Genomic DNA, 25,998 nt, shown 5'->3' with positions numbered 1-25,998 from the left:
GCTCCATTGGTACAAAGAGCCCTTTGGGTGGGTCTGGATTAGTCCCAAGTCTCTGTCTCACAGTCTGTCAGTTATCCCAACATGGACAGTACATGTCATTACTGTAATGGCATGCCTAGCCCCACCCCCTGTTCAGGAACGGAAGGGAAGCAGCTTGGATAAATTGGGTATCATGCTCCGAATGAGACCAAAATGGACAGTTTGTATTTAATATGCCCCAAAATCCATCCTTCTACATTTTTTTCTTAACATCTCTCCAGTCTGAAACTTAATCCTACTCCTCAGTGAGTCTTGAAATCAGAAGGAAGAAATAAGTTAATTAGAATGAAAAGACGACAGAGATGAAGTCAGCTCAAGAAACCATAGACAAGCTCCGAAGAGTAAGAATGTAATTGTGTCCAAATACATACAGAAAGGATTGTAGACTAAAAATAGCAGTTGCTGGTTAACTCCTTTAAGTGAGACTATTCTTCTTTCTTTCAAAGTCTTGCTTCTCAGACTCTGAAGTACTGGAAAGTCTTAAAGATGCTGACTTTAACAGAAGTCATCTGGCTGACACCTCACACTACACTTCAGTGCTAGAGGGGTTAGTGGGAAAGCAGACTCAGAGAAGATGAATCAGAGAAGGACGTGGACATGGCCATAATGGAGCAGAACAACAATCCATCAAGTTCAATATTCTGTCTTCTGTCACATTGGATCAGACTAACGGTCTGTCTAGTCCGGTATCCTCTCTCCTGCTATACCAGAGCAGAAGAGTGATTCACCTAATCAAGTATCCTCTCTTCAGCCATAAGAAAACATACAAGTGTTTTACTTTGTCTATCTGTCTAGTCACCCACAGTGGCCAATGCCAGATGCTTCAGAGAAAAGTGTAAACTCCTATAGCATATCAAATTGTAAAGTATTAAATGATGGGGGAGAAAGTCTTCCTGGCATCAGCTGGTAGTCAGCTTGCACTTTGAAGCATGAGGATTGAGAGCCCTTGTTATTTATATCCTAATTTGTGTCCCTGAAGGTATTGCAAATATTCCGCAAATGGCTTATGAACCACTTAAACCAGTTTTTCACTTGGCTCTTCAGGGTCTGCTTCTACATTAAAATACTAATTCATGTTTTCTGAGCTATTATTTTTAGTGTAATGGGAGGGAAGTGAAATGCCCAGCTTTCATCAACGCTAATAAGCATTTTGGGACTTTCCAGAACAAAAAGGGAATTATTGACCTAGTAGAAAAGAATGGATGAGTCAGGTTGATTACTACTTATCTGCTCACGTCTTTGGATCTTAGAAGATTTAAAACACAAAAGGGAAACTGAAATGTGTTGAAAGAAGATTAAAATCCCAGTACACACCAGGTTCCCCAGCAACAGTAGCAGCAGAAATTGACGCCAATCACAGTGATCTCCACCTGAACAAGTAAGGAAGGGTTCTCCTTTGTCCATTAGCTTCTATTAAGTGGAAAGCACGCTGTAGAATGGAAATAAAGCACGTACAGGAGCTAAAGCAGAATGTTTAGCAGGGAATAATGGGCTCTTCATTTGTCTTCAGTGACAAGGACTAACATTTTATGTGCCCATGGTCTCTCTCAGATGCAGTGGTCCCACCTACGCAAGTCCTGGAGGAAGTAGGGCAGCAGATACACACGCAGGCTAGTGCACTGCATCAAATCAGGAAATAACATTAGAATGGAACTTGCTTTTGTGCTTGTATATAATATGCACTGTACATATTATATATACTATATGGATACTCATATATATGTATATATATATATACATACACACACAGAGTACATTTTAACAGTGTTGTAAATAATGCAAGGAAATACAGAAATACTTTTTGAAAGGCATGCTGCAAATATTTTGAAAGATGACATTTAAACACATGAGGATAATAAATATCAAACTATGCATTTGGCATGTTAACTCTTCGGGGCAGGGACTGTGCCTTCCTGGTCCAGCAGTTTCTGGTACATTCAGAGCCTTGCACATGTCAAGACATATGGAGCTAGTGTGGCTGATTCGCCATTCACCCCGTAGTACTTGGTCTTAGAGATTTTTCAGAACAATAAATAATATCACCTGCTGGCATCAGTCACGATACAGTCCCTAGATACACTAGAGAATGGAACTATGATATTGCACGCGAGCTGTGGGCTCCGGGTTTTATACGAGAAGGAAACTTCAGTAAAAGAAATGTTAAATCACCCAATTACTTAATGCTTGGCATTTTTTGGTATCCCTTTAGTTGCCACAAGCATATATTACACATCCATAGTTTTGCTCACCATTTAACCCTGCACAACTGAGACTCTCAGAGGTGAGATGAGGGTGCAAGGACCCTTCAGCAGCTGACAGCTGTCATGTGTCTTAACACTGAAGGAATTTACAAAGCCACTGTTATTAGATATTTGTTATTTTATGTAAATTTTCCTAAACATGCATGTTTGTCTTCTCACGACTCCCTTGCTGGTCCCCTTCATATAGCTTCTTTACCAGGACAGGAAGAAAAGATTATTACTATTATTTAAGTGCTAACAATGTACGTGGGGCATTACAAGACAGAATGAGACAGCCCCTGCTTTGAAGAGCTTCCAGTCTAAGAGAAAGTCACGGAAGACAGAATGCAATGGGGAGCCGAGAACAGAGAGTGCATTTTAAACATTAACTCACTTCTGGAGGGCATCACGAAAATAAGGGGTCTTTAGAAGATGATTTATACTTACCGTGCTATCATCAGAACATTCAAAAAGACCATTCAAATGTCTTGTCACAACATGGGTTTTCTAGCTGATGTATTCTTAAAGGGACTAGCGTTTTAGGCCTCACTTTTAAAAAAAATGTTTTCATGCTTTAAAAAAAAAAATGAAAACAGGGTTTCGTATTTAATAGATGTCAACTGTTGACTGACAAAAGCAGGGAGGTAGCAGGATTACTCTGGATGCTTCATTTAGGCAAACACAAAATAGTTTGACCAGTTTGTTATTCCCTTCCTAAACTCTGATGTTCCCAGGTATGTATTGCATTTACTCACTCCTATTCTACTCAGGTAGTATACAACTAGATCTTCCCATGCAGTCTTGCAAACTTAAACACAATAACACTATACTAGAACATAAGAAACAGGAAGAGAAACCATTTATAAACAAAAATGAAACTGACCATTTTACTATAATTGCAAACATGAACAAACAGCATCAGTGATGAAGAATACATTAGCGTTTCAGAACTGTTTCCCTTTTAATTATCTAAGATGTTATTGTCAGTAACAGTGGTACGGACTTTTTAAAGATACAATACTTGTGGTGTTTTATTAAAAAGGCAACCTAGATCACTGATATATTTGAATACTGATTAAACAAGTTTAGTTTTGTGTTTAAAACATTCACTAAGGAGGAACAGCTTGCAAGCAGGAAGGATATGAAACACCACTCTAAAACTAAAAAATTCCTACAGTTTTCTTGGGATTAAGAGTAATCTGTTTGGAAATACAATCTGGCATCCAAAATCCTGACTCCATTCTGCAGCTTGAAAAGCAAGACATTTTCAAAGTGTACAACCCGCACCCACACTGACCTGTTTTTATAGGGTTTACTGATGTGTATGAACCACTAAATAGGGACTCAAAAGACTGACTAAACAATACTTTTTTAGCGAGCCAAGAAAATCTTGCCAGAAATCATAGCTTCTGCTTTCCAGGAATTCCTGGGAATATTATGAACACTGATCTGGTGGGTTAAGGAGGGAAGAATATCCCAAAGCCAGTAAGGGGGGTGGCACCTAAAAGATAACTCCATTCACACTTTACCTCTGTTGCCAGATCCTGATCAAAGCGGAAAAGAAGCAGTTGGAGAAAACAATTCTCTTAGATGTGAGAGATAAGTAATGGCTCTTGGCAGTAGTACAGCCAAGGAATGACTTGACAGCAGATGGAAAGAGTCTAATTTCTCTGACTTAAGCCATAGAAAAATATATAAAAAAATGAAATTTAAGCCTCAGGATACAGAGGAGCAGAAAATAACCTGCCACAACATAGAAAATATTCTATTAAACTACAAAACTCGGACACTTATCAGGAAACATGTTTATCTTGTGGTACTCCCTCTCAGTGCTATGTTTACAAGTGATGACTTGATTATAAGCACTGAGAGCTCAGGAATCTCGGGAATCCTTGGCTCCACAATATTATCTGTAAAAGAAAATTCACTTTATCTATACAACAGGCCATTATTTTAGGTTGTATCCTCAGAGCTGGTTTTCCATAAACGAACAATCCTTTGGCTTAATGTCATGAAACAGCCAAGAGACACCAAATAACTGGATTGGCCAGTAAAGACATCTGCCAATGCCTAGATCTCAGCTGGAACTTGTTAGAGCTACCTTATCCTCCTTCATAGCCCGACTCTCACATTAAATAGAATTGTATGACTCATTTCTGTGATTTTTTAAAAAAGGTTTTTCTTCTACTGCTTTCTTTTAATCAACAAAAAATATCCTTCAGGCCAGAAAAAAGCATTGCACCCATCAAGACGCCTTCAAAATCACCTAATACACTTCCGCTGTTTTGGCTGGCTGGGCAGCAGATCCAGAGAGATGCAAACCTTTTGGTAAATTGCTGATGTTTCAACAAATGTCAGTTTTTTCCTTGACCTGACTGAAGTCTTTAAAATCATCAGCTAGTTCAAAAGATGCAAACCACAGCCTTTTCACTAAAATGCCAGCACAGAATTTTTTGCTAATACTTGTGTGCCCTCAGATTTTGTCAATTGTAACAGGCTTCTGCACACAGTTGGCAAAAGTCTGGATGGAGAGACCAGTTATGTGAACAACGCTTCAAATTTGAGGCCCTTGTAGGACCCTTGAGGGCAATAATAGATTGCTGACATCTGACATGCCTGCATGGACCTTAGTATTCCTTGACTAGAAGTCTGGAAAATGCCAGCATCCGAGGGTTAACCTTCAATCCACTGGCTGACAAAACTCCCACTTTGGCTTCTGGTGTTGATATCTTGGGGGAATCATATGGTATGGTAGAGTAGAGAAATTTTCATTTAAAAAAACCCTGTAATCACTGAATCCACTTGAAAACCTTACCAAGGTAGGCTTAGTAGGAATTTATATTAAAACCTAGCATGAAAGCCCCACTTCAGCTGGGTCTTTGCGTTGGGCTCCTTCTTGCAAGATGAACTAGATTCCATTCTGCTTTATTATTATCTTTTTTGATTATTCTTCTGGTGCCCACCAATGTTCAACACAGCACCAGACACAGCTATCAAGACAGTGCCTGTCCCAAAGAGCTCACTTTCTAGATTAGGAAGACAAGATACACCAGGAGAACCAGAAGAAGGAGGCAGCATAGGTCCATTATTAAATCTATTATGGTTCTCAATATGCAGATTCCCCCTTTCATTTCTCTAGCATCTCTCATCTCAAAGGATCCCAAAGCACTTTGAAGACTATCTTTTTAGTAGAATTGGACTAACATTGCAAAACCATCTTTGTGAATAGTTGTTCCATCTTAAAAAAATCACTTTGTTTACACATTTAGGGCTTATTTCTAGATGCAATTCACCCTTTTGTGGAAGGCTAGTACAAGGACTAGGCCTCCCTTAAGTTCTGCTCTGAAATAGGACTTGTTCGGGCTCTTTGCCCACGAGTGAATTTCACTCTCCATGAATAAGTTTGCAAATGAGCTTTACTAGCCTAAAAGGCACATTTTCAGCTTGAATGCTGGAATAGTCACTGAACACAGATTCTAAACCACATCACTAAACTGTCATATATATTCATTTGAACTTTATACTGTTGGTTACTTACATAAATTGTCCAATTAACAAACAAACAATACACTGTGATTTTTGTAACTTGCCACTACAAAGCACAGTTGAGATTTTGAACATGTGCAATGAGCCGTAGATGCAGATCACAAATTATTCACTGAAGAGAGTTGCCAAGGATTTTGAACAAGTTAACATGAGAATTTTGCAATTTTTGTGGGCAATTTACAGATAGAAAAAGCAGCAAAACTAGCAGACAAATTCTTTCTTACAACTTATTTGCTGAGTTCTAATGTACAGCCATATAATCACTTCCTCCCTTCACTGCTACGCCACCACCTCTGGGGTGGAACGTGGCAACAGTGGTAGGCCAATGACACTACCCATTACTCTTGCAAAAAGGGCTGTGGAATATTTAATGACCAGGACAATAACTCCATTAGCATAGTGCCAAACCCCATGCCTGGCGTCATGTAAACGCAGTGGTTCAGTAATGTCCCTGTTGAGTCGCCCACACTAAACATGGAAACATACTGGGGTGAGTACTGACTCAGAAAGGAAAGTGCCTTCTACTGAGTCACTCACACCATTCCCTGCAGCACAGTGCACTTAGAACTGTGCTGGGGTATCACGGTCAATACTTACTCATAGGGAGGAGTGCCCCCTACAGAGTCACCCACACCACTCTCTGCAGCATGGGCCCCCTACTACCATGTTGGGGTATTCAGGTCAGTTCTGAATAGTCCCCTCAGTGACAGTGTAGAGAACAAGTGCAAGTGGGATATTGGAATCCTTTGGTTTCACTGATTCATGAGCAAAGGGGAGAGACAGCTCAAATCAGATGGAGACTCCAGTGAGTCATGTAGCCTCCACAATACTGAAGCTTTATGAAGATAGAGGCTGGCTCCTGTTACCTGGTTCTCCATCTTTGTGTATTAAGAAGTGACAAGGCTCTGGTTTCAGGGCTTGGTCCTTCATATCTGAACTGTATCTTGAGTTGTGCTGGTAACCGTGCAAACACGGAAAGACTGACGTTTGATTGGCTACCGAAGGTATGGACCGGGTTTGAAGTGACAATCACATACACGGGATACACCATCAAAGAAAGTACCAGACAAAGTAAAAATTTTATTAGCAAGACAAAAGAGAAGGAGGTGGGGCGAGAGCAAGAGAGCACTGACGTATCAGAAATATAATGAGCTTGATGGCCAATTGAGACCTCATAGACATAATGATACTTTCTATCACTATAGCATCATCCACCTAAGGATATCAAATGCATTATAAATGGAAACGAATTAAACCTCACAACCTACCTCTGAGGCAGGTAATTATTAATATCTCTATTTTTAGATGAGAAAAGCGAAGCACAGAGACGTAAAGTGATTTGCCCAAGACTGCTCCGTGATTCAGTGGCAGGTATGGTATTAGAACCCAGCTCTCTGCTCCAACCAGTAGAAGCGCTGCTTCCAGAAAAATCCCTGCCTAACCCAAAGCAGTATGCATTAGTGGTTTAACCGAGTTAAAGTGAGAAAATAGTTCTGGGAGCTATGATGATGGATTTTATTGTTTTACTAGAAATGACTGAGCAAGTCTGGTTGCATTCATGGATTGTACCATATACAAGCAAATATATATGAAGGCAAAATTTCAAAAACTTTAGAGGCACAATTATGCACATAAAACATACACACAAGCGCAGACCTAAGGTTTCTTAAAAAGAGGCCCATATTTTATACAGAGTGCATGTCCGTTCTTGTATACCGCAACCGTGACTTGGGTTAGCCCAGGCTACATTCTGTTTTGGTATCAAAGTGAAACTGAGCCAGGAATGGGAAGTGCCAAGGAATTCCATGTTATCCTTGACTTAGTTCTCCTCACCCTGACAGGCAGCAATAGCCAGGTAAGCGATTGCTGTGGAAGAAAATTCCTGGTTAATTCGCTAAGGGACGACTTTTTCACAGTGACATCAGGTTAGGCACTGTATGAATAATATTGAGCTGGTTGTCAACCATGAAAGACACATGATGTTTTCACAATCTTAAGTACTGTAGCAATTTATATGTACACCAGTGAATGAGCCCACCAATCCACAGATTGAAAGAGAGTAGTGACATATGCCAAAAAAGCCAATACAAAATAAGTTAATTTGATTTAGATGCCATCTCATGCGCATCATCCTTTGTAGCCAGTTCCAGCAAACAGAGGCACAAGACCCAATACTATCAAGCAGAACCTCAGTTCACTTCTCTTCCTTTAAAGCTTTGAAGAAATATATTTTCTTTCATTCCCAATGCATAGTTGGGCCTGACAAACTGATGCAAAGTGCCTTGCACGTTGGATGGGCATGAAAGTCCACCAAAAGGTCCCTTTTGGATATGGCAACTCCTAGCTGCCATAGATAGTGAAGTGACAGTTGGATTCTGGTGGCAGAAGGGCACCCAAGCTAAGTTAAGGGCGGTGAGGTGTTGTCTGCCAACAGTTGCTAAGGGACAATGCAAAGGGCTAGGAACATGGTTTGGCAAGTGCACGTACTGCCTCCAGCAGGTGCAGCTCAGAGAGCAAAAAGTTCTGATTTTCTTGCTGGCTTGTTTTTGATCTTTGGAATCCCTTGAATGCCACAGAAGAAGCCAGGAGGTCCACAACAGCAGACCTAGTGCACCATAACAAACATCACGAAACACAAGGCATCCGTCCATAAGTACATATAGATCCTAATGCTCTGGATATAGGGGTATAATATAGGTCAGGATAGGGGATAAGGAAATAGGACAGTGGTGAATATCCCATGCTACAGTGCTTCTCTGCCTCTTCCTCTCACCCCCTCAATTGCCAGGATGAAATTCTCCTATTGATCCAGAGTGGAAGGTGCAGCTGCCTTCTCTAGGGCGTCAGGAGAAGAACAGAGCTTCCCTGATTTCTCTAGGCTTGAGCAACATTTAGCAATGATGGTGAAAGGAAAGTGAACTCCTCCTGGTTTCCCCCAGCTATGCTGTGCTCATGGACATGTCCACAGCAGGACTCATTTTAGGTAATAAAAATATTCTCCCCTTGTTGCACATCCCCACCAAAGCAGAGGACAGAGCTTACCTATATCACAGTGGTCACCCATGTACCCCGGCGGGCACAAGCAGGTGATGTTTCCGTCTCTTTCCTGGCAGGTTCCAGCTCCACAGGGCTTCTCATCACATGTCTTGGGTATGACTGTAACTCCCAAGAGAGAGGGATATCAGACAAATTATACTGATGCCTTTTGCTGTTATGTAGTGTGCCTACTGCTGCTGCACAAAGGGGGAGATGCCTGCTATCCATGTCTCAGTGCTGCTTCACTCTCTACTTGCCATGTTATGCTGCAGTTATCTGTGGTTTAAGGCTACTTTAATTTGTCTCCACTGCCATAGAAGGTCAGAGTCAAATAATGGGGATGGAAGGGGGCTGGATAATTGTATGGCCAATAATAGCACTGATAGTTGTGCTTGTTAAGATAAAAGCAGTTGGATATTTTGTGTTTCAGGGCATAACCGGATTGCTGCAGGTGTGAGAAAAGAGCAACCCCCTCACATTCCCTCCATGTGCAGAGCTGCACAATTGGCCAGGTGCATTATGATTGTTCCATCATTTATCAGCTACTGTGAGAGGCAGATACTAGACTTGAGGGATTAATGGTCTGATCTGGTGTGGCAAATCCTACATGCCTCTAGCTTTTCATTCAGATAAAATATTTCTTAAATACCCTTTTTCATTATGTTCCCTTTGCTGTATGCAGAAGGGAAGCCCCACCCCCTTTCTATAAAAGAAGGTGGGCTGGAAAAGCAATGAATATTTTAACAATACCTTCTGCAGTGGGTTCTGGCACATCGGTGGCTTCTGGTGAAACTTGAGGCAAGATAGCAGTGGCAGTGGGTGATATCTCTAAAGTTTCTAGAACAACAGCTATTTCGGTCTCTTGTTCTGATACCATGGGAGTAGAGGACTGTATTTCAAGCCGGGCCTCTTCAGGACCTATGGGCTCTTGTGTTAATTCAGTGTCTGGCATACTGGTACTAATTACAACGTCTGGTGCAGAAGTTTCCCCTGAAACATCTGGGAGTGGGTTTGTGGGTGTTCCTGAAGAATCTTCCCTCCTCTCTTCCGGTGCTCCAGAAGTTTCACCACTGACCACAGCTTTGCCAGATGTTTCTATGTTAACTTCAGGCAATACAGATGTTTCACCGCTGGTTTTGTAAACTGTAGAAGTTTCTATGCTAATTTCAGGCAATGCAGATATTTTGTCACTCGTTTCATGTACTGTAGAAGTCTCTATGCTAATTTCAGATACTGCAGATGTTTCACCACTGGTTTCATGAACTGTAGAAATTTCTATGGTAATTTCAGGCAATGCAGATGTTTCAGCATTAGTTTCAGGAGCTGTAGATGTTTCTATGCTAATTTCATGAAATCCAGATGTTTCTACAGTAATTTCAGGAAATGCAGAGGCCTCTCTACCAATTTCCCCAGATGAAGAGCCATCTCCACTTGACTCAAAAATATGGGGGAGTGTCACAGCTGTTTCTCCACCTAGCTCCTGTGAAACTGTTGGTTTTGTCACAACTTCCACCAAATCAGAAGTGACCAAGGTGACTTCTGGAAGTCCGGAGGCCTCTCCACTAACTCCAGGCACTGCTGAGGACTCTCCACTTAACTCTGTGACTCCAGAAATTTCTCCACTAAAATATGGAATGACTGATGGCTCTCCACTGATGTCTACTGTCCCTGGTGGTAACCCACTAATATCCATAACTCCAGACACTTCTCCAGATGTTTCTCTTTCCCCTGAAGGAAGTCCACTGATTTCTAATATCCCAGATGGGCCTTCTCCTACCTCTTGTGCAACAGATGTCTGAGTTACAACTTCCACTAAAGTTGTATCCACAAGAGAGATAGTGGGAAAGCCAGATGGGAGTCCACTATAATCATAAACTCCAGATGGCAGGCCGCTAACAACCTCAACACCAGAAGTATCTCCGCTGATGTCAATTACTCCACTTGGAAATCCACTCATTTCAGGAGCTCCAGAAACCCCTCCACTGAAGTCTATTTGCCCAGAAGGCTGACCACTAACATCTAAAATTCCAGACACTGTGCCTGATATATCTTCGTCCCCAGAGGGCAATCCACTGATTTCCAAAAACTTTTTTGCTTCTGCTTCCGTAACTGATGGGGTGGTCACTTCAACCAAACTGGTATTTAAAAAGGTAACGCCTGAGGGCTCTCCACTTCTATCAACACCAGAAACAAGGCCACTTAGGTCTACAAGGCCACTTATGTCAGGTATCCCAGATGGTTCTCCACTGAAATCAATTCCTGAGGGAAAGCCGCTGATATCGGGTATCCCAGATGGTGCTCCACTGATATCTGGTATCCCGGATGGTGCTCCACTGAAATCGATTCCTGAGGGTAACCCACTGATATCTGGTATCCCAGACGGTGCTCCACTGATATCAGGTATCCCAGATGGTGCTCCACTGATATCAACTCCTGAGGGCAACCCACTGACTTTTCCACTAATGTCCCATTCAGCAGAGGGTAACCCTGATAGGTCTCCTTCTCCACTGACCCCAATTGTTCCTTTTCCTTCCAGTTGACTTTCTGCTACTGTTGTTACAACTTCCACCAAAGTAGTATCCACAAGAGAGACAGTTGGAAAACCAGATGGGAGTCCACTTTCATCATACTCTCCAGATGGCAGGCCACTAGTAAGCTCAACACCAGAGACTTCTCCAGAAGGTAGCCCACTGATTTCTGGAATTCCACTGATTTCTTGCAGTCCAGATGTTACCCCACTAAGGTCTGGGATTCCAGAAGCAGATACTAATAGGTCTTCCTCGCCAGAAGGTAACCCACTGCCTTCAATAATGCCCGAGGGCAGCCCACTTTCATCCCCTGATGGCAGTCCAGAAGGAAGTCCACTGAAATCCAGGTCTACAGATGGCACTCCGCTTTCTTCGATCCCTGAGGGCTCTCCACTAGGTTCAAATGTTCCAGAAGCTGATTCTCCAGGTATCCACCCAGAAGCTGATGGTTCACCACTGGTTTCAAGTACTCCAGACACAGATATCTCCCCTGAAGGCACTCCACTGAGAGAAGTTTCTGCACTGGGCTCATCTGGTATTGCAGAAATAGGGGGGAAAGCTGATGGACTCACTGGAAAAAAAGCAGGGGAAGTGGGGGGAGAGAGAGAGTGAGGAAGAAGGATTTAACAAATCAGTTTCAAGGAGCTATTGAAAATGTCCTATTTGACTGTGCATAAAAACTGACATAGAATAAAATAGTGACAGACTCTGAAGATGAGGGCAGAAAATCCTATACACTTTCCAGATCACCCTCCCTCCCCTAAACTCTGTTAATGAGGATTATCTCAAATAACTCTGGAAAAGTGGTTCAATTTATCACCTCCTGTGACAGTACAATTGCAACACAAATTCCCGAAGGATAATCATCAGAACAAAGCCAGCATTCCAGCAACCATTAGTGGATGGAAACTGCTGCTGTTTCTGCTGATAATACATAGAAGAAGAAAAAATCCAAACCTATCCTGCAGTTTTTGTCTCAGTGTTGCTTCCAGTAAAGCTGTACCCCCCCATGAAAGCCAGAAATTGAAATCCATTTCCTGAATGATTTTCCTTCTTTACATGCACATTTAGTGATGAACTGCCAAAATCTTAACCACCGGTTCCCTACTAGGTCTTCAGCGGCACTTCGGCGGCGGATCCTTCAGTGCCTCCAAAGACCCAGAGCGAGTGAAGGACCCGCCACTGAAGACTCGGAGCGCCGCCCGGTGAGTACAAGCCCCACTTGTTTTTTTTAATTTTTTTTTTTTAGTCATCCCTGCCGGGGCCCCGTCGAAACTGTTCGAATCAGGCCCTGCACTTCCTAAAGCTGGCCCTGCACATCGGGGTTGCAAAATTGTATTGGGGGCCAGGTAGGGAAGGCTGTGCCTCCCAAAACAGCCTGTCCCCCCCACATCCGATCCTCCCCCTCAGAACCCGCAACCCATCAACCCACCTCGCTCCTTGTCCCCTGACCACCCCCTCCCAAGACCCCCCACCCTAAATTCCCCCCAGGATCCCACCCCCTACCCAACTCGCCCCGCTGCCTGTCCCCTGACTGCCCCGACCCGATCCACCACCCCCCCGACAGACCCCCGGAACTCCCACACCTATCCCACACCGGATGTGGCCCGCGGGCCGGTTTAACAACAGAAAAACTTCCCTCTCCCAATTGCCCACCCCTTTAACAACCGGTTCTAAACTGGCTTTTAAATTTAACAACCGGTTCGCGTGAACCGGTGCGAACCGGCTCCAGCTCACCACTGTGCACATTGATGTATTATTGTAGGATAGCTCAGAAATGCTGGGCTGTTGGCACTGGTTTGTTAGTGTAGGGTTGGCTGATGAGTCCAATACGCTGGCTTTGACTATTTTTATTTTAAAAAGAAGTGCACCGAATCATCTGTTTTAAAAAACAAAAAAATGTCTGAGCTCAGTTTTCCAGAACCGTGTGCATAAAAAGGTGTGTACAAAATTGACACCTGCATTTGTGGTAACTGTTTGCACCTATCCTGTTCGTGCAGTTTTGAAAATCTGGGCCATAATGAACTACCTGGATTTTGCTAACAGCTTAAAAAAACCCAAAGATGCCTCAAATGTTGGGTCAGCTGCCACCTCCGGGCCCCCTTACCAGAAAGCTTGTCACAAGCAGAGCTGGAACAGCTGGGAGTCCCAGGTTTTATTTGTTCTAAGTAACTAAGAGCCCACACTTTCTTGTCACAGAATAGCCTTTCTCCATTCACATTAATCCCCATTTGCCCTGGGTTGCCTGTGAATATGTAGTGTCCATGAGGAATACCATGTTTCACTCAGTGTGATCCAGGAGGTGTGATGGCTTGAGCTCTAGGCCTCAGAGCTCTGCTTGTCTAAAAGGTGCATGTGAGGTGAATCCGGATTTCTGAGCCAGAGAACCAACTCCCTCTGAAGAGAGAGCTGCAGTTGAAAACTTCCTCCCTCATCAGGTTACTTCCCAACTGGATTCAGACAGGGATTCTCCTTGGTAAGGACACCGTATTTTTGTTTCTGGATTGCCCTTGCCCTAAACATTTCCTCTGCCAGTCTAATGCACCTCTGGGTGCAGGGAACAGCCCGACCCACCTGATAGCAAGGAAATGTCAGTTGGAAAGACTTCTGTTCCCCACGCCGTCTGATTTTCAGGTTCAGTGGCAAACTCCGTTTCCACAGTTGGCTCCTCCCCAGAGGGTACTTCCTCCAAGCCAGGGATCACCTGGGTTACAATCTGCTCCTCAACAAATTCCTCCTTGTCCAGAGATGGCAGGACTGGAACCGAAAGATATTGAAGAGAATTTCTAAGAAGGCATTGGCTCTCTCAGAAACCTGATGCTGCTCCATAAACTATCCCGATACCAGGGTGACAAGCAACATAGAATGGTCTATAATTAAATATATGGCATTTCTCTTAATAGGAGATAAACAGACTAAATTAGACTGGAGAAAGTAGGGGCAGAGGAGACTTCATAGCTTGTTTCCATCTCAAATTTTCTGATTCTGTGAGAGTAAAATGAACGTAAAGAATGAGCCATGTGGTGTCCCTGTGTGTCCTTGGGAGGAACAGCTCCTTTTGGTAAACATACAGTGGAACCCTCGTGTAATCATCTCCCTCTTGAAATCCTTCCCCCACAGAATGCAAAGTTTTCCCTGTGCTATCAGCATTGTGTGCTATGGCAGATGGCTCTGAAGAGTGGGTCAATACCTCTGAAACAGAAGGCATGGTGCCTTGACAGTGGGTCAGGGAATCCCGTCTGGTTGGGGTGCAAGTAGATGGTTCTCACACCAGGTTTGTCTCCCCCACAAGCAGGACGTGGGGTCACAATGGGATATCGGATGCTGCCATCAGCAAGCCAGCCAGCGCGGCATCTATCCAGGCCCAGCTTCCAGGCGGCATGGAGTTGCCCAACAGAGGCCAGGGTGGCATTCTGGCTCTCACAGTATTCCTGGGCTTCTAGGAGGGTGAACTGATCTGCTTGGGTTGCAAAGAACACCTCACCTAGAGGAAAAAATCAAGTACGAGTCACTTACACATAGAACTATGGATATTTTTGCCCCTCCGCTGTACTTTACACACACACACACACACACACACACACCCTAACACCCATGCTCACAGGAATGTGGAGAACATACCCTTCAGTCGGTCAATGTAGCAGTACACGTCGTACATCTCAGAAGCTGGGCGCATGCCATACGTCCGCACGCCTGGGGAGCTGTCCTTGTCTCCTACGCATTGATTCCGTGGGGTCACAATGGGGTATCTGCCAAAACAGAAAGAAAGGGGCCTCCCCAGTGAGGGTCCTGCATACACTGCGATTGAAGAATCTCGGTGGGTGTTCCTGTGGAAGGGACGTAAGCTCTCCATTGAATAATGATCATACTTAGCATTTAGAGGTGCCCAACATCCTTAATCATCATAATAATGGTAATGCCTAGCTCTTGTATTGGGCTTTTCATCAGTATGATTTAGAAACATGTCGTGGACACGCAACATGGGAAAATGTGGCACACGTGGGGAACACGTTCACAATTCATCAGCACACTACAGTCCGACCTGTGTTTTATCCGTGTCAGGTGCTACTGTGCTGTCACTGGGGTCCTGCATCCATGTGGGGTTGTGCGGCACATTGGCTGTAACCCAGGTGACTCTGTTTCATGGCTGAATGTTTCTTTCAGGTAATCTTGACCTGACCTGGCCTCCCCTTACCTGACAGTCTGATCCCGCAGCCAGCCGGCGTCACACTGATGAAAGCCAGCCTGGTAGGCAGCCTGCAGTTGTTCGGGTGTGGCGATGACAGCGTTGTTATCCAGGCAGGCCTGCTGGGCTTTGGTGAAGGTGAGGGAATACCTGCTGGTGGCTGGTCGGTAATGAAACACGACACCTGGTGGGGAAAGGGAGAGAGCAGTGACGTATGGACACGGAGACCCCCAGGCACCCTGGATGGAAAACCAACCTTCAAAACCAACCTGGTAGGAGCAGTACCTGCTGGAGCTACATTGATCCAAGTCCCTTGTTTACTGGTCTCTGCTGTTATTAAAGAGGCTATCTGGGGGTCTCCCATTCCTCCCCTCAATTATCACAATGCAGTGACCTCCCCTTCAGCTGCAGAGGGGTGCACACAGAACATTGGAATCTGGTGTCGGCCAATGCAGCTCTCATCCTCAGACAGAGGGGGTCATTCTACAACCTCATGAGATGCCCTCCGGCTCCCCTGCCCATTCCTGTGCCATGCACAGAAGAAAAGCTGCTGGCAGTAGGCAGATAGCTATTCCTGCCATGAACTGCTAGGGGCAGGGGAAAGACTGGGAGTGCCCAAGCCAGACACACTTTCCCCAGTAGAGCCAAATCCGTTGCTAGATGGACAGTGTTCCAATTTTGTCAGCTGAAGCAGCGGTGTGGCTGGCCCTGGAGGAAATGGATCGTGAGGTTTCTTGTTGTCTCTGTGACTTACCAGTGGGAGAAATGGGTTGCTCAGGAATGAGACCGCTCTCAGGAGCGGCTGTCACACGCACAATCGTCTCTTCCACTGAGGCAGATTCTAGTTCTGGCGTGGCAGTCGCCCCCAAGTCCTCCTTCGCTGAGCTCACCTCTGGTGCCAAACTGGTGAAGAGAGTGTCCAGGACCGAGGTGGTGACCTCTTCAGGAGTCACCCATACAGCTGTGACTCCCTCTTCAGTCACATTCTCTGCCTCTGTGAAAGCTGTCTCGGCAGTGATACCAGTGGCAAAGAGATCTGGAGTGACTGTGAAGCCTTCATCTAGCTCTGAGGCAGTGGGTGTGAAGTCGATTGGCTCTAGAGTTGCAATGCTGCCTCGGGCTTCCTCCTCTGTGACATTGTGTGGAAGAGGTATCTCCACTTCGGTTTGGGTGACGGTCTGGATGGTGAAGTTTTCAGGGACTAAAAAGTCCTCATCTACAACAAGAGGCAAATGTTTCCTTTACTGGCGTCTCCAAGGGACACGGGCCCAGGCTTTGGAAACAAATCTATGTACGGACACTCAAGAAAGGAGCTGGGTGTGCAGATGCTCTGATGGGAGATGGGGAGGGCGATCGGATGGTTGTGGGGGCTTTGATGGGAACCTGGGTAGGCGATAGGGTGGGTATGATGGGAGATGGGGCGGGTGATGTGATCAGAACTCGGGTAGATAATGGGGTAGTTGTACAGGTGTTCTGAAGGGAGGTGCTATTGCACAAGGCATATGTGTGATGGGAGATATAGACCATGTGAGTAAGTGCCACAATGGGTGACAGCATGTGGGTACTCTGGGAGCTATTCCATCTTGCAAATGGACTCAGTGAGCCTGTGGGGCACTGGCCTGCTGGGTACTTGGTGCCTCTGTTTGGAGGGTGAAACTCAACCTTTTAAAAAGTAAAATATTGACCATTTCCCCTCCCGATGCGCCTCGTCTCTCTAAAGCACTCTACAGTAGAATTTAATTGAATTAAAAGGGGAGTCTCTTGTTTTTGTTCCCATATGTTCTATAGCTTTCATATGAGTTAGGGAGTCAGAGCTCCCTTCTCCCCCCCACACCTTATACTCTTGACTCTAATCCGCTAGCGTACCTCACACTAATCTAGTCTTTTGTGACCTCTAGTGCCAGCAGCAGGGAATTTAAAATACAAAGCTCAAAATGGGGAGAGGAAAGGGGGTGCTCCTGTAATGCTGCACTGCAGGCAGGCCTGAGCCTGGGAGTGAAGCACAGAGAGATACGGGGAGCCAAGCAAGTGCCTGTCATATTTTGAGGCAGGACCGAGCAGGGGAGCAGTGCACGGGGGAAGCTGGGAAAACAGGATTGAACACTGCAGAACAAATACGATCAGACCTCCACCCTAATGCTGCTTTGTTTTCTCAGTTGGTTTATTTCAAATTCCATTTCCTTTACCCGGCTAGTTCATTGTCGCCTTCTTTAGAGGTTTTTAAGGTGAGGCTTGACAAAGCCCTGGCTGGGATGATTTAGTTGGGGATTGGTCCTGCTTTGAGCAGGGGGTTGGACTAGATGACCTCCTGAGGTCCCTTCCAACCCTGATATTCTATGATTCTATGATTCTCACAGATCTGAGAGGCTTCCAAGAACCAGGCATCAAAGCTCAAACACTTACCTGTCATATTAAGTGGTTTAATAAGTAGCACCTGAGAGAGACTGCGGGGCACTGACATGTTGGGCCTGATTTGCTGGTTTGGTCAGGCCACTTTGTGCCACATGGCTGGCATAATCTGATCCCAAAGTGGGCTTCACTGGCCCTGGGAAGATAACCCCACTCATTTTGAATTTGAACCTCCTGGTGTAGACACACACAACCCTCCCTGCCTGCTGCTGGCAATTGGCATATCAGGACATGGGCATGGCTAGTAGATAGAGGGTGTAGCTGAGATGCCCATGAGTCAGGGCAATGCTTAGCTACAACTTGGGCCCCTTATGGAAATTTGCAGCCTAGGCAGCCCTCTAACATTGGCACGGGGTGGCCAGCCTTGTACAATGGCTACACCGGGACCAAGGAAATGCAAAATGGAGTCCTTGCACATGGACCCCTACCATAGGCACTATGCAAAGCACTGCTGCTCAGGAGATGACCTATTGTCTTCTTTCTGCTCTCTTATCTAGAATATTAAATTACTTAATATGCAAGCACTTGATCTCTGCTGCCTGGTTCCTGGAGAGCCATCAAATTTGGAAGGTGTTTGACAATCTGGAGTGGATAGAGTCATATCACACTCACCTCCCATTGAGAACACTCAGTTGTACTGCAATGCTAACATACACTCTGAACTCTTCTCTCTCTGCTTGGACAAGAATGGAGGGGCACTGGCCTTCTGGGTACTGGGTGCCTCTACATTTATATCTGTTTTTCTTGTTTAAGTGAAACAGTAAGAAGCTTTTCTGTGTTAATTCTGAGGTGGGGCTAGCAACAGAGTCAAAGGCATTCCGAGAGACAGACAACAGAAATGATCAGTGGGGAAAGATGACAAGTGATGTATCTGATTCTTATGTTGGTGACCATCGCTATAATATTTGAGTTAATCCTGCACTGCCATGACTAAGAGGAGATCTCATAGCCATCCGCAAGTATTTGAAGGAAGTACCAAAAGTGGAGGGAAGTTTAGTGTGATCCCTGTGGTTCTAACTATTTTTATTATTAATTATTATTATTCATTTAATTAATTTTTTATAGAATAGACTGGAATGGTCTCCCAAGGGACATTATGGAAGAATCTGCTGCTTACGAGTACTGACGGAGGCACTGTACTTAATTCAACAAAACCAATGCAACTCACCTGTGTAGCAGATCGCATCGTAGCGTGAATGGGGGTGAGGGTACCCCGTCTGATTGACATGGAGGTACACTGTCCGCACCCCCACCAGGTTCCCGCCGCAATTGGGACGTGCCTTGGAGATGGGATACCGAACGCTGCGGTCTGCCAGCCAGCCTGCACTGCACACATCCATGCCACCCTTCCATGCCAGGTACAGCTCTCCCGTGGTGGCCAAACGGGTCCCGAGACTGAGGCATTTCTCTGCGGCTTCCTGGAAGGTGAACTTCTCTGGGGAGGTGGCATAGAAGACTTCACCTGCAATCACACAACCATTGACTCAAGGACGGACTGTAATGTTTAATTCCTCTTTCATCTACCTCTCTCTTCCCTTTGCTTTCTTTCCCTAGGGGCTGGTGGGACGAAGGAAAGGTTAAAAACACTAGATAAGTACAGCTTGGATGAGTGACAACTAAGGGTGGGGACATACACATGATCACTGTCTATAAATATTAGGACGGTGCAAACCTCAAAGAGGGAGAGGAATTTTCTAGGGTGGAACAAGGGGGTGTACGTTCTACTTGGAGTCATGCAATGACATTAAGATAAGGAATATTTTGGGGCCTGGTCAGTGGTACTGAGCCCCACTGCTCCCATTGACTTCAGCTGTAGGCATGGGTGGTCAGCACCTGTGAAAATCATTTCCTAATGAGAGATACCAGAATGTGGAATCGTCCCCTGACATAAATAATGGGAGCTCCATTGCTTTAATCAATTAAAACCAGAGTAGACAAAGTCCAGAAAAACAGGCGTTAGGGAATAATCCAGCCTTGGCAGGGGTGGGACTAGATGGGATCTCACATGGCTTTTGAAGCTCTAATATCTCTGACTTCTAGCTCCTTTGCCTCTTGTTTTATCCTTGTCTGCAGTGAGGATGCTCATGATACTGTCAGCTCAGTCCCTTGAGAATTACATAGGAGAAACCCAAGATCACCTTGCATTTCCTCTGCATAACAATAAACATCGTATGTTTCGTCTGTCTCCCGAATGCCATAGGTCCTCACTCCAGGAAACTCGTCCTTGTCACCATAGCAACCCTCTCGGGGATGGTGCATTGGGTACCTGAGAGCGAGAGCAAGAGAGAGAGCATGCACAGGAAATGTCTAGTGAGTAGACAGAAGCTTCATTAGAAAGATGACTGTCACATGGCTCTGTGGTGCAGGAGGCATCAGGACAAGCTGAGCAGGTGTTGGAGAATCAGAATTGGGATTTGACATTCTCGGAGGAGGGAGGAAGTGGAGGCAGGCCAAATCCCAGAACTTTTCCTGGACAGGAGAAGAGGGAGAAGTGGACTTACTCCTTTCCATTCCTGACACTGGAGGTGAGGGGAGAAGATCCTCCAGATGTCCCCCAAAGATACTGATGCAGCGGGAGTTGCTGGTTTTCAGACTCCTCTGAGCCCTGCTAGATGACTACTTGACTTGTGCAAAATACAGCCACATCTGTTGAGCTTGGCATAGCATCTATGCAGTTCGCATGGCCAAAGTAGAGGGCATGGGAACCGGGATTAAACCACCACTCTCAAGTCTCTGGGCCATTCAGTCTTTAGTTTCTCAGCTGTGACTGCTAAACAAGGGGACCAGTTGTGAGAGTGGTTTTGTGATGTGGACACCTATCTACCTGGAAATAGACTGAGATCCACCAGCTCATTCCACACCAAATGACTATCAGATGGTAACTGCTAGTCATTATTTACCTGGGATGGGATTTAAACCAATTACCTAGATGTGAAAGGCTCTGTACCCCATTTCCAGCCCCTGGCTGCCTGGATAGCCCTCTTTTCTTCCCTCTTGGCCACCTTGCTTCCCCTCTTTCAGCTGATTACCTGACAGTCTGATCAGCCAGCCAGCCGGCATCACACTGATCAAACCCATCATCATAGGCAGCCTGCAGCTGTTCAGGAGTAGCGATGACAGCACTGTTCTGGATACATGCCTGCTTTGCCTTTTCAAAGTGCAACGTGTACCTGGTGGAGATGGCTCTGTAATGGAACACGATTCCTGGAAAACACATCCACCAGCACACACACATAAACACACATCAGTCAGTGAAGAACCAGCCCCGCACCAGTTTCCCTTTCAAAGGGGTTAGCAAGTCAGAAAAAAGGCATTCTATCTCATGAAGAAAATCATGTGTTTGCCACAGATCATTCGTATTGCGTGGGTAATCTACTGAAGAGACTCTGTTCTTTCCCATGCTATATTCCACCATCCCAAGGCCACCAGGCATCAGTTTTAAGGGGAATTAGATGTACTCCCTTTGGTGAACAGAAAAATCTACAGGAACAGACCTGCTGTCCAGTCTTTTCTCCTATGACGCTGGAGCACACTCATGCTACATCTAAATCCGGTGTTTTAATGTTGACGGCTTCAGCGTAAACCAACATCCCAGAATGCAACAAATACATCACGGTCAGAAGGATCCAAAAGTATCAAGACATTTAAAGTGGCTGGCATGGCACTGCACAGTATCGTAAAAACACTCTATGGAAATTAGCTAATTGTGTGTTATCAGTACAATGTTGTACTATTTTATTATAGACTTGAATGTGGTAATGTCCAATGGCCCCAATCAGGATTAAGGCTCCAGTGCACAGGGTATTGTCCAAACCCACAGGAAGGCATGGTCCTTGCCCTGATGATACATATATTTTATACTATAGCAAATGTGCTTTGAAGAGTTATATGTACTGCAAATGTAGTTAAGCCATACTATTCCATACAGAGTAACTTTTAAAAGGAGTGGGTGGCTGTATGCATACTCAGGCCTGGCATAAGAAGAGTTAAACCTCTTGCATGTTTTCTCTCTTGGCCCCTCTTCTCACTCACAACTGTATTGAGGAGAGTAACAATGTTAACTGGGGGAAAGTTAATTGTGTGTTATATTGTCTACATATTAGCAAACTAAACCACTTTTACATTTCTTGAAAGAGCGTAAGAATGGCTCTACCAAAACAGGCCAACGGGCCATCTGGAAAATATCCCATCTCCTAACATACTAGGTGAGACCAAATGTCTCATAGGTCCAATATCCTGTTTCCTGCTACACCACATCACACCACCCGTCCATCTCCTCTAGCGTTCCATCTCCTGCCCATATCAGAACAGACTGGTGACATCTTCTACCACACTGGGTGACACTGTTGGTCTGTTTAATATGGCATTCCAGATCCTGCCCACATTAGAATAAATCAATGGTCTATCTTGTTTGGCTCCTGCTCACATACAAGATCAGACCAATGATCCGTCAAGTCTGGCATCCTGTCTATGACAGCGAGTGATGCCAGATGCTCATGGAAAGGGTAAAATGCCTCCACTTCTATTCATAATGCACCTAGTCAGATTTCTTCCTTCTTCTTTCTTCCCAGTCAAACCAATGTAAGCATCAACACTATCACCAAGAGGAAACATTGACATAATGGCCTCACCTTTCACTATGACCTCTATCGTATCCTGGCTGTCCTCAATACCATGCATCACCTCGCAACGATAGACCCCAGTGTCGTTGGACCTCAGCGCTTTGATTTCCAAGGTGGCATCGGTGGGGATGGCAGGATAGTTGGGCAGAGAGATCACCTCCTTGTACTCAGTGTTGATTCGAACTTGCCCCTCTGTGGCCACTAGTAAGACGACTTCCTTCCCATTGGAGAGTCTGCTCCATTTGATTCTTGGGGTCAGAGGAGGAGTATAGGGGGCTGTGGTGACGTGATCCAATGAGTCGATGAAGTAGCAGGGGATGGTCAGAGAGTTTCCCAGGATGACACGCAGGGGAGACCGTTCAGGTATGCTCACACTCAGTGTGTTACCATGATCTGCCCAGTCCCAATATGGAGAGAGACAGAGTGAGGATTAATCAATAACACACATCAGTCATAACTACCAACATTTTCAAAGTAGCCTCAATCTAGCTTGTAAATCTGCACCCACAATATTAGGAAACATATATATTTGGGTATATTCTAGTAGATAGAATTTGAAGTAACTGATGTTCCTAAAGCAGCCCCTGAGCATTGGTAACAGCCCTAGTGGAATATAATGCTATTTCACTGAAGGTAGGTTGGGGGCCTTGGCACTAGGTTACAAGCTGGGAGTATCTCCCACCCTACCAAGCACAGCAACAGCAGCATGTCATGGTGTTGCAGCAGCCCAGAGAGGAGGCCCTCGGCAATGATGGGTGAAATTAGTGAGCTCATAGGTAGACCTGTTAAGTTGCCCGTGTCTGCTGTGTGAGGGGCATGTTGGCCTGTTACATGTATGGTCCACAGAACTGAACAGTGGTCCCGCCAACTGTACATACCTGAAACTTCCACAGAGATGGCTGCAGTGATGACTCGCAAACACACAAACACGAATAGTAAAGTGGTCATAGTTTACCTGAAACAAACAACATAGGGAGACAGGGGTTAATTACTGCTGGATGATCATAAGGGAATGAGGACTCTTAAGAGGGAACAAGCCCATTAACCTACAGTACCTAATCACACCCCGACAGGGTTTTTGTACATATAACTAGCAATAGAAGAGAGTTTTCAGGGCAACACTTTGTCTAATAGAGGGAGGGACAAGGCATCTTGCTCCAGACAAGAGTGTCCATTATGTGCACTAGCATTATTATTCTATTCTCACACTCTCTCTTGTGATCTTCACTTCTGGGCAGAAAGACAATTTTGCCATGGAGTTTCTCATTTGTTTTACACCTATTCCAGCAACGACCACGGGGTCAGATGCCCTCTCTACCTAACCCTACACCAGGGGTCGGCAACATTCGGCATGCGGCTCGCCAGGATAAGCACCCTGGCGGGCCAGGCCAGTTTTATTTACCTGCTGACGCGGCAGGTTCGAGCGATGTGCTGGCCGCGGCTTCTCGCCGCCCCCATTGGCCTGGGACGGCGAACCGCGCCAGTGGGGGCCGCGATCGGCTGAACCTGCCGGGTCAGCAGGTAAATAAAACTGGCCTGGCCTGCCAGGGTGCTTACCCTGGCGAGCTGCGTGCCGAACGTTGCCGACCCCTGTCCTACACCGTTGCCTGGAACACCCGAAATAGAAGCTTCTTCACGTTACCAATATCCTTCCTCTACTAAGCCAACATGGAATCCTTGGCCAGCTGCTTGGAGGTAATTTGTACAACTATTTTAGCGTAAATCTGGCCCCTTCAGGGTGAAAAGGCTAAAGGTCACAACACAACCAATAATCCTGCCTTTACAGTCTATACTTCTTTAAATACAAGTGGATTCCACAGCTCTTTAGCAACTTCACTGTAAGGACTACACGACATATACATTGTGGAGGGATCCCATTAATCAGGGGAACTCACCACTTCAGAACAAGTATCAGAGGGGTAGCCGTGTTAGTCTGCATCTGTAAAAAGCAACAGAGAGTCCCGTGGCACCTTTAAGACTAACAGATGTATTGGAGCATAAGCTTTCGTGGGTGAATACCCACTTCGTCAGAGGCATGAACAGTTTGTCTGAACTGTCTTCAGTTCAGAACAGTTTCAGACAGACAGTGGAGGACTATCCTGTATCCAGAAATGGCAGAAGGAATGAAGGAAGGCAGAATGAATTCACCCAAACTGGAATTTAGCCAGGAGAGCAAGGTTAATGCCCTTAGTCTTGTGTATAATGCAATGGGTTTTTAAATAACCACTAGTGGGCAGGACCTCAGTTTTATGTTTCATTCACAAGATGGCACAGCACCCACTAACTATGCATTGCAGCACTGATTCAGCGCCGAGTCAAAAGGAAAAGCCCCACCTACTGAATCATTTAGGTTTTCCTTGGCGGTCACCTATCCAAATACTGGCTGTTTGTCTTCTGAGAGCAAGTGGGATCCCAGCTAGTGTTGGTGTGGCTGCAGTCAGAGAACATTATGAGAGACTGCGTACATGTCTATTGGCTCAGTAGTAAAGCTCATTAACTAGCACAGTTGAAAGCATGGCACAGGACAAGAGAAAATATAAATTACATCTTATAAAGTCAGGCCATTAGGCTTTCACTTCTGAAGAACTGGGTTCAAATCCTGCTTAAGCCAAAAGAGAAAATGTATTTATAAATCACAACCTGGTACTTTATCTACATGAACAAATATTAAACCCTTTGGAAATCTCTACTCAAGAGAGGCTAAACATTGAACTTGCAGGGGCTGCTGTAGGTCAGGGCTGAGATGCGTTGGCAGAGATGTATGTGGGCCCACATTTGGAATACTTGGGTTGTTGGAGGTCAGGACTGATGTGCATGGGGAGTGGGGTGAGGAAGGGGCTGCCAGACAACATTGAGGAGAAGTAGCAGAGTCATGTGGGTGTCTAGGACTGGAATAGCAGTGGGTGCTGCAGGGTAGGACTGAAATATGTATGAGACGTCTCAATCTTTCCTCTTGTATTATTTATTATGTCTGGCTCTAGGCAGTACAAAAAGTCATTTTTACGAATAATAACTTCATACACATTTTTTAAACTATTTTGTAGCATCCATGACCAAAAGCTCCCTGTAAAATAAATATATGGGAAAAAAAAAAAAAACAGAATCAGACTTCCATTGCTAAGTCTGCCCAGTACCTCATGGCATTTTGTCAAACAGCAATGCAGAGGCGGAGTAAAAAGTTAACCAGCGAGAGACAGGGAGTAAGATATTAATTTGTATCATGGGGAAACACTCCAGTTTCTCTCTGGCTGCTAAAGTTACGTACCCATCACTGTTACATTTTAAGATCAGTGCTGGCTGTTATTTATTTATTTGTATGCCGAGAGGCTTGGAGTCCCACTTTAAACACAAAGCCATAAAAGCAGACAAACTCAGTCCTAGTCTCTAGGTAA

The 25,998-nt window shown here is 45.1% G+C and overlaps 1 protein-coding gene across 2 annotated transcripts in view; it reads right to left on the bottom strand.

Moving 5' to 3' along the window:
• The window catches only part of ACAN (aggrecan), a 36,543-nt gene extending 12,975 nt beyond the window's left edge, over positions 1-23,568 (bottom strand). For both annotated transcript variants that reach the window (XM_054043186.1, XM_054043187.1), the window contains exons 1-12: positions 23,485-23,568; positions 22,616-22,999; positions 21,014-21,188; positions 20,123-20,250; positions 19,153-19,446; positions 16,330-16,791; positions 15,585-15,759; positions 15,011-15,138; positions 14,580-14,873; positions 13,964-14,146; positions 9,612-11,960; positions 8,868-8,981 (exon numbers count right to left, since the gene is read on the bottom strand). In XM_054043186.1, coding sequence (XP_053899161.1) covers positions 8,868-8,981; positions 9,612-11,960; positions 13,964-14,146; positions 14,580-14,873; positions 15,011-15,138; positions 15,585-15,759; positions 16,330-16,791; positions 19,153-19,446; positions 20,123-20,250; positions 21,014-21,188; positions 22,616-22,999; positions 23,485-23,554 — 4,756 coding nt within the window. In that variant the 5' untranslated portion in view covers positions 23,555-23,568. The remainder of the gene's footprint in view (positions 1-8,867; positions 8,982-9,611; positions 11,961-13,963; positions 14,147-14,579; positions 14,874-15,010; positions 15,139-15,584; positions 15,760-16,329; positions 16,792-19,152; positions 19,447-20,122; positions 20,251-21,013; positions 21,189-22,615; positions 23,000-23,484) is intronic.
• Positions 23,569-25,998: the final 2,430 nt, after the last annotated feature.

This window comes from Malaclemys terrapin, chromosome 10 (genome assembly GCF_027887155.1).
Source record: "Malaclemys terrapin pileata isolate rMalTer1 chromosome 10, rMalTer1.hap1, whole genome shotgun sequence".
Taxonomy (NCBI): domain Eukaryota; kingdom Metazoa; phylum Chordata; order Testudines; family Emydidae; genus Malaclemys; species Malaclemys terrapin.
This window is presented reverse-complemented; position numbering and strand designations above follow the sequence as displayed.